At 42.0% G+C, this 9331-nt stretch overlaps 1 protein-coding gene across 1 annotated transcript; it reads right to left on the bottom strand.

Annotated features, from left to right (window-relative positions):
• Positions 1-2423: 2423 nt before the first annotated feature.
• Positions 2424-9234, bottom strand: ndufb9 (NADH:ubiquinone oxidoreductase subunit B9). Its single transcript, XM_015973328.3, has 4 exons — positions 9082-9234; positions 4980-5172; positions 4761-4874; positions 2424-2783 (listed from the first exon to the last, which is right to left on the bottom strand). Exons 1-4 carry the CDS (start codon positions 9168-9170, stop codon positions 2652-2654), a joined length of 528 nt encoding a protein of 175 aa, XP_015828814.1. The 5' UTR covers positions 9171-9234; the 3' UTR covers positions 2424-2651.
• Between the last annotated feature and the right edge of the window lie 97 nt (positions 9235-9331).

The raw sequence follows: 9331 nt of genomic DNA, 5'->3' as shown, positions 1-9331 counted from the left end.
AAGATGGCTTCAGCTTTAGTTGACGAACAGATGGCCGGACATTCTCCTTCAGGATGTTTGGGTAGACAGTGGAATTCATGGTTCCATTTATCACAGCAAGCCTTCCAGTTCCTGAAGCAGCAAAACAACCCCAGACCATCACACTACCACCACCATATTTTACTGTTGGTATGATGTTCTTTGTCTGAAATACTGTGGTACTTCTACGCCAGATGGAACGGGACATTTGCCTTCCAAAAAGTTCCACTTTTGTCTCATCAGTCCACAAGGTATTTTCCCAAAAGTCTTGGCAATCATTGAAATGTTTCTTAGCAAAATTGAGTCGAGCCCTAATGTTCTTTTTGCTTAAAAGTGGTTTGTGTCTTGGAAATCTGCCATGCAGGCCATTTTTGCCCAGTCTCTTTCTTACGGTGGAGTCGTGAACACTGACCTTAATTGAGGCAAGTGAGGCCTGCAGTTCTTTAGAAGTTGTCCTGGGGTCTTGTGTGACCTCTCGGATGAGCTGTCTCTGCGCTCTTGGGGTAATTTTGGTCGGCCACCCACTCCTGGGAAGGTTTCCCACTCTTCCATGTTGTTGCCATTTGTGGATAATGGCTCTCACTGTGGTTCGCTGGAGTCCCAAAGCTTTAGAAATGGCTTTATAACCTTTACCAGACTGATTTATAAATAAAGCTTTGATTGATTGATAGATCTCAATTACTTTTGTTCTCATTTGTTCTTGAATTTCTTTGGATCTTGGCATGATGTCTAGCTTTTGAGGTGCTTTTGGTCTACTTCTTCTTCTTTATCTTCTTCGTGTTTATTGGCGGGTGGCATCTAACTGCTAGGTGCATTTCCGCCACCTACTGTGCTGGAGTGTGAGTCAGAGTAAGAAAAACAAACAAACAAAAAAAAAACTAAATTCTATTCAACAAACCACTGTGTTTTAGATACTCAATAACCAACTTATATTTCCTTTCCTCACCATTTAACAAATTCTTTACATTTATCACTCCACCTCCTATGTTTTTTAATTCCTCCCTGAGTTGTCCTCTACTTTCCTCATATTTTACGCAGTCACATAAAACATGTTCCACTGTTTCTCCCCACATCCACACAAACCAGTGGGATGTTTCCCCATCAGGTGCATCGTATTATTAAGCCCAGTACGTCCCAATCTTAATCTTGATATTATCCTTTGATCTCTACTATTCATCCTTACATTTTCCTACTTTCCCTTGTATCTGAAATAAATGTCTTCCTTTCTCTCCCCTTTCCCACACACTTTGCCACTCGTCCATTATATGTGCTTTAATGATAGATTTAATTTCAGCGGCACTATATGCAATATTTATTATTTCTCTCTTTCTTATTGCCTTTTTTTGCAAGATAATCTGCCATTTCATTTCCGTCTACTCCTCTATGTGCCAGTACCCATAAAAATTTAACTTCCATACCCAATTTCCTTCATCTAAATATGGTCTCATACATTTCATATAATACATGTATTCGACTCTTGGTAGACATTAATTTAACTGACACTAATACAGATAACGAAATGGCTTTATAACCTTTACCAGACTGATTTATAAATAAAGCTTTGACTGACTGATAGATCTCAATTACTTTTGTTCTCATTTGTTCTTGAATATCTTTGGATCTTGGCGTGATGTCTAGCTTTTGAGGTGCTTTTGGTCTACTTCTCTGTGTCAGGCAGCTCATATTTAAGTGATTTCTTGACTGAAACAGGTGTGGCAGTAATCAGGCTTGGGGGTGGCTACAGAAATTGAACTCAGGTGTGAAACACCACAGTTGGGTTATTTTTTTTAACAAGGGGGGCAATTACTTTTTCACACAGGGCAATGTAGGTTTGGATTTTGTTCTCTCCCTAAATAATAAAAACCATCATTTCAAAACTGCATTTTGTGTTTACTTGTGTTAACTTTGACTAATGGTTAAATGTGTTTGATGTTCAGAAACATTTTATGTGACAAACGTGCAAAAGAATAAGAAATCAGGAAGGGGGCAAATAGTTTTTCACACCACTGTAGGTCTGAAGGATCTCATACACAAATGTTTATCTGGAATAAGTTAGACTTTATAACTAAAACAATGCTAACATTTAACCAGACAAACCTGTTTCCTGAAAACTGTTCCTTTTTAACAGCAGCCTGCAGATGAATAAACTAGACTGCACACCAGACTCATCTAAGATCCCGAAACCATTGTTTTCTATCACTGAACACTTCATATTTATTCATATTTAGCTGTAGTTTAGTATTCAACCTGTATTTTTCTTGATTTAACAGAATATTGTTAATCTCAAGCTTAATCAGTTCAATAAATGTATATTTTTATTCTTCCAGTAGTCATTTTGTCTTGCTTCACCTTTCAGTGACATCAATCACTTTTAAGGGAACGAGTCATTGAACTGAACACACACATCACTCATCATAAATGTATTTGTTAGAACAATTACAGGTATTTCTACAGAGTTTTCCAGAGTCATTAACCAACCTAAACCTTTTAACTTACTAGTCACTGAATTCAGGATTGCTGTGAAACGACAGACAGAAAAAAGCTCAGCCAGCCTCGATTTTGTTGGGTTTGGTGGTTCGTGTACCCGCCCACAATTAAAGACAGCGGGACTGATCCCAGGAGAGACGAGGTGTTTATGTTGGACGTTCCCTGGGACGGGTGACAAACTGCCACCACAGAGGGGGGAGGTCGCCCTCCTTACGAGCAGGAGGGAGGGCTTCGGTTCTGGGGCCTCCAGCTGAAGTCTCCGCCTCCAACTGAGCAACCTGGAAGCAGTCAGAAAATATACGAGCATTAATAATGACATCATACAAGTTTGAATGAACGATTTAAAAAGAATTTCACATTTCTAAACTTTTATTAAAAAAAAAAAGTTGTCGTCTTCCTCCGCTTATCCGGGTCCGGGTCGCGGGGGCAGCATCCCAACTAGGGAGCTCCAGGCCGTCCTCTCCCCGGCCTTGTCCACCAGCTCCTCCGGCAGGACCCCAAGGCGTTCCCGGACCAGATTGGAGATGTAACCTCTCCAACGTGTCCTGGGTCGACCTGGGGGCCTCCTGCCGGCAGGACATGCCCGAAACACCTCCCCAGGGAGGCGTCCAGGAGGCATTCTGACCAGATGCCCAAACCACCTCAACTGACTCATTTCGATCCGGAGGAGCAGCGGTTCTACTCCGAGTCCCTCCCGAATGTCCGAGTTCCTCACCCTATCTCTAAGGCTGAGCCCGGCCACCCTACGGAGGAAACTCATTTCGGCCGCTTGTATCCGCGATTTTGTTCTTTCGGTCATTACCCAAAGCTCATGACCATAGGTGAGGATTGGAACGTAGATCGACCGGTAAATCGAGAGCCTGGCTTTCTGGCTCAGCTCCCTCTTCCCCACGACAGATCGGCTCAGCGTCCGCATCACTGCAGACCCCGAACCAATCCACCTGTCGATCTCCCGATCCCTCCTACCCTCACTCGTGAACAAGACCCCGAGATACTTAAACTCCTCCACTTGAGGTAGGACCTCTCTCCCGACCCGGAGGGGGCAAGCCACCCTTTTCCGGTCGAGAACCATGGTCTCAGATTTGGAGGTGCTGATCCTCATCCCAGCCGCTTCACATTCGGCCGCGAACCTACCCAGCAAGAGCTGAAGGTCAGAGCTGGATGAAGCTAGGAGGACCACATCATCCGCAAAAAGCAGAGACGAGATTCTCCTGCCACCAAACTCGACACACTCCACACCACGGCTGTGCCTAGAAATTCTGTCCATAAAAGTGATGAACAGAACCGGTGACAAAGGGCAGCCCTGGCGGAGTCCAACCCTCACTGGGAACAGGTCCGACTTACTACCGGCTATGCGGACCAAACTCACGCTCCTCTGGTAAAGGGACTGAATGGCCCTTAACAGAAAGCCACCCACCCCATACTCCTGGAGCGTCCCCCACAGGGTGCCCCTGGGGACACGGTCATAAGCCTTCTCCAAATCCACAAAGCACATGTGGATTGGTTGGGCAAACTCCCATGCCCCCTCCATCACCCTTGCAAGGGTATAGAGCTGGTCCACAGTTCCACGGCCAGGACGAAAACCACATTGCTCCTCCTCTATCTGAGATTCAACTATCGATCGGACCCTCCTCTCCAGTACCTTGGAGTAGACCTTTCCAGGGAGGCTGAGGAGTGCAATCCCCCTATAGTTGGAACACACCCTCAGGTCACCCTTCTTAAAGATGGGGACCACCACCCCGGTCTGCCACTCCCTAGGAACTGCCCCCGATGACCACGCAATGTTGCAGAGACGTGTCAGCCATGACAGCGCTACAACATCCATAGCCTTGAGATACCCAGGACGAACCTCATCCGCCCCCGGGGGAAAAAATTCATAAACCTACAGCTTCAGAATAACACACAATCGCAGTAAAACTCATTTCAAAGTTCCCTTCTAATACAACTATAAAATAAATCATTCACGTTGTTGTAAAAACACAATAATATTCATCATTTATCAGTGAAGAACATTCTCTGAAGTGGCACGCCAACTCTAAAGATAAAACAAGGGTCGTGTGGCTCTAAACGTTAAACGCTGGCGCCATCTGCTGGATAATGTTGCCAAGTTCAGAAAAATTAAATTGTACACATTAGGCTGAGGGACTCAAGCATTTATTTCAAATATATTTAGTTAATTATAAACACAATAATCGTCTTACTTGGCAATTATCAAATCTCTGACCCTGTATTTTTATTTGTTTAGGTCTGCTCACCTCCTTTGCCCAGCTCTCCATTCTTAGTTTCTTCCACTGCTCCCTCTTAGAGAAGTAGTCAGGGTACATGGCCTTCTCTGAGGGATGCCAGCAGTCCAGCACCCACTCTGGGACCTACAAGGACAAAACAGAGCTCACATAATTCATCAGGGTTAAATAAGTTCTGTGGCGACATTTTAATGGATCTGATTTTCACAATCATGTGTAGCTCAGCCTCACCTTGTAGCACTCGTATCTTTCGTAGGAGGTCCCTCCGGGAGAGTCGGGGAAGATGTAGGGCTGAGGATGCTGGTTGGCCCAGAACTCCTCCTCTCCTGCCTTCAGCATCATCGTGGCCTTCACCAGATCTTTTTCATTCTTGTTCTCATCAAAACGAGCACGCAGCATGCAGGCGTAGAAACGGTATTTGTCTCTGCGATTCAAAAGGAAGTTTGAAACCTTATCAGCAATGTCACGTAAAACCAGAATGTTTCCTGGAAGTTTATGAAAAGAAAACAAGAAATCCATTAACCTTGACTATTTTACATAAACAGAAAACTATGAATGAATACAAATGTATCTGCACCTAGATAAATCAGAAAATAATAAAACATGCATCTGTATTTTCTTAGAACCGAGACAAATTAAAGAAACTAAACTAAATCTTAAACAATTAACAATAATGACAACATATAACTTATTTCACTAGGAAGCTCAGCCAATTCAAATTCAAACAGCTCATATTAAATATACTTATTTTATTTTCTTTCGCATGCAAAATGTGTATGCAACACTCCTGAGTAAAATCAAATCAGATCCAAATATCCTGAAGTTTTTTTATTTGCGACAATATTTCAGATTTGCTGCAAAACTGTAAATAAACTGCTTGTTAAAAAACAAATGCCCTATCTCACATTGAAGTATTTACTTCACCGGAAAGCTAAATTATGATCAAAAGGTGTCATCTGAGACTGTAGCAAAAATAATTGTTAATGGTTAATTTATTTTCTCACTCAGCAGTTTCATTCATCATTCATGCAAAATACAATCATCAACCGTCTCCTAAGTGAAAAAAAGGGGGAGGAAGAAGAAGTCTTGTATGACCTACCCCTTTCTACTTCATACAATATAATTTACAGAATGGCCTTATACACAAACCAAGTATAGAACTTCCTCATCTTTGTAAACAAAATCACAATAAAACTTATCAATATACTTATTCAATATTTACTTATCAATCATAGGATTCTATGATTTTTTTCTTTATATAGTCTGTTAAATTGATCGCTGGTTAAACATTTTTTTCAGGTCATAATCCAGATTATTCCATACTTTTACTCCATATACTGAAATACACATTTGCTTTAATGTTGTTCGTGCAAAAACTCTTTTAAACACAGGCTTCTTTCTAAGTTCTCCATCATTTAAAATACAACTGTAACTTCACTGGCAGTAACCTCTTTTAAGCCCTGAACATACCGTAAATCCTCTAATACAGGCCGGTATTCAATTAAAGGCCGGGTCTCCAATTCTGGCCGGTGTCGGAGTCAGCGGAGGAAAATAATGGCCGGTCTCTTATTGTGGCCGGATGGCATGTGGTAACAAGCAAGTACGAGCGTCCCAGCGGCAGGGTTATAGTCCCCAAATCAACCAGCAGGAGGAAGTAGAGGTTCACGCAGACCTTTATTAGGCCTTTTCTTCAACGCTTTGTAACGCTACAGACACGATCCTCTATCACGCTCCTACCACACAGAGTCACGGTGTCAGTTAACCATGCTAATTCAACCCGCTCCACAGAACACACATCACCTTCCCTGTGGCTTACATAACACTCACACAACACGCAAATCAGCACATAGGAACTAGCAGAACGATAGGAAACACATATAACACAATACCCAGAATGCACCTGGCTTACAACCCCAGCCAGGTCATTACACTATCAAGTTCAAAGAGAACGTGCTGATTATGCTGCAGAACACTCTGGAGAGCAGCAGTAGGGGGTGTATGAACTACAGTAATCCCTCGTTTATCGCGGTAGATGCGTTCCAGACCTGGCCGCGATAGGTGAAAATCCGCGAAGTAGGGACTCCCAGCATGCCCCTCGCGGGGATTCCCTTCACGTCGCACCTACGTCACAAACCGCGGCTATAAACGGAAGTCGCCTTTCCAGCTCAACACTCAGTCATCGTTTCTTCAGATTCACGATCAGAGTTTCCAACCTACCGATCAATCCAACGAACTATCAGCTCATAGTAAGTTATCTTACTTACTTCTGGAAAGCCCGGCATTTCCGTGTCACTTCGTTGACGCTCGAACGCTCGGGGGTTTCCTAGAGCACCGACGCTATCACTTCCGCGTCTGTGAAACCACGCTCCCTATTGAATTATCGTATGATCACATTCTCTTTTTGGGGGTAAAACTCAAGTGCCAGACTGTAGGTACTGACACGCGATCGTTCATGTCGGTTCATTTCCTTTAATGTTTTCTGTCTTTTATTTGCGCCTGATGTGTATTGCTGCTGTGGAGCGGGGCGCATCAACTTGTCCTCCGACGCACAGATCACAGCAGGGAGCGCTCAGCTGTTTTCGCAGTCGGTAGATCTGCCTCCTGAGCACGGCCACAGTAACAATCAGGTGTCGCCACCTCAAAAACTAATTTAACACGCGATCGTTCATGTCAGTTCATTTCCTTTAATGTTTTCTGTCTTTTATTTGCACCTGATGCGTTTCGCTGCATGCTGTGGAGCGGGACGCTGCGCGCATCACCTTGTCCTCCGACGCACTGATCACTGATACGGCCGCCAAACAGCAAGCGCTCCGCTGTTTTTGTGGTCGGTAGATCTTTTAGAACTGCAGTTCAAAGGTAACTCATGAGGTGAATATATATGAACCCAGGTAGCAGTTTTTCTTTAGGATTGAGAGGAGATGCAGGAAGATAATAAACAGGCAGGACAGAAAAATAGTCAAATAAAAACAAGTTAGTTTTTGTACCTGGTGGTTGCAACAAACAGACACCATTGAAGGTAATCAGAAGTGAGGAACAGAAAATGAAATAATTATTTTAATGTTTAGAGCAGCAGGAACTCCGAGAGGCTGCAGGCGCATCAGTGAGTTTGCGGCCGCTGCGCAGGGGGAGGGGGGAGAGGGCTGAAGCAGAAACTACCGTTGTTAAAAGAAATGTGTTTAACTTTGAAAATGTGGGCGCAATTTTAATTGTCAAAAACTCCAGCGAACCATTAGTTCATTTTGCTCAAATAGAAATAGAGGCCTGCCTCTAATACTGGCCCTCCTTCCAATAAAGGCCCGGAGCTTGATGAGCTTGAGTCAAATACAGGCCCGGGCCTGTATTAGAGGATTTACGGTAATTAGTAAAGTTTTCAAATTAACCAAATGCCTGAATTTCATAATTTTTGATTCAATAAAAAGTCTATTAGTATGTTCTCTAGCATCTACTTTATATATAATTCTCATAGCTTTCTTCTGTAATAAAAACAAAGGATTAGTGTTTGTTTTATATGTGTTGCCCCAAACCTCTATAAATAAGTGAAGTATGGAACAATAAATTAATAATATAATATATGAAGTGTTGATGACTCCAAAATATTTTTACTTTATTTAAAAGTCTAATACTTTTACACAGTTTCTGTTGTATATATTTTATTTGGGGTTTCCAATTAAGTTTATGATCCAAGATGACCCCAAAAAATCTTACTTCATTTACTCTTTCGAATGAAGTACCATCTATGGACTATTCTTCCTGTTACCAAAAATCATGAATTTCGTTTTATTCCAATTTATAAATAATTTATTGTCCATAAACCACTTCTTAAGTTTAGTCATCTCACAATCCATATTTTCCAAAATAATTTGTAAGTCATTCCCTGAACAAAATATATTTGTATCATCAGCAAACAAAATGAACTGTAATATTTTGGACACATTATTATATCAACCCATGAAATAGCATAAATAACGCAAATAAAGCTCGTAATGTGATGGTTTGGACAACATTTAACAAGAATTTAACAAGCTATTTTCATTTGTTGAACTTCAATTATGCTAAATTTAGTCATTTTCAATAACTAGCTTGTATCGTGCACATATCTCACATTTCCCAGTAAACTTTTAAAAACGGTCTTATTGCAACTTTACAAACTCATAGTTATAATACAGTTGAACTGATGTTGGAACAAACAGACCATTTTTATCGACACGGATTGACCTGCCACCGGCAGCTAGCAGTTTGCTTCACTGTTAGCTTAGCAACGGTGAATGTAAATCGCGTCGCAGATTATTCTGACTAGTAAACGAAGCTTTTGAACAAAAAACGCTTCTCTTACCTAAATATGCACCATGACTCGATGTGCCTCAGTGATTTTTTGTAAAGCCTCAACACTTTCTGCTGGTGAGTAAGATAAGCAGAGGCCATTATTGCCGTCCTCTGTCACCTTCTCACAGCGCGGAGGTTTCTGGGAGTTTGTGTTCTTTCACGGCAACACCGTAATTAATGCGCACAAACATTTGATATCTTGTTGGCCAAATTCTAATTTCAAGTTTAAGAACTGTAGAATTAAGGCAAAAGGCTGTATT

This window comes from Nothobranchius furzeri, chromosome 19 (assembly GCF_043380555.1).
Source record: "Nothobranchius furzeri strain GRZ-AD chromosome 19, NfurGRZ-RIMD1, whole genome shotgun sequence".
NCBI lineage: Eukaryota > Metazoa > Chordata > Actinopteri > Cyprinodontiformes > Nothobranchiidae > Nothobranchius > Nothobranchius furzeri.
The sequence above is the reverse complement of the archived record's forward strand: the minus strand, read 5'-3'. Positions and strand labels throughout refer to the sequence as shown.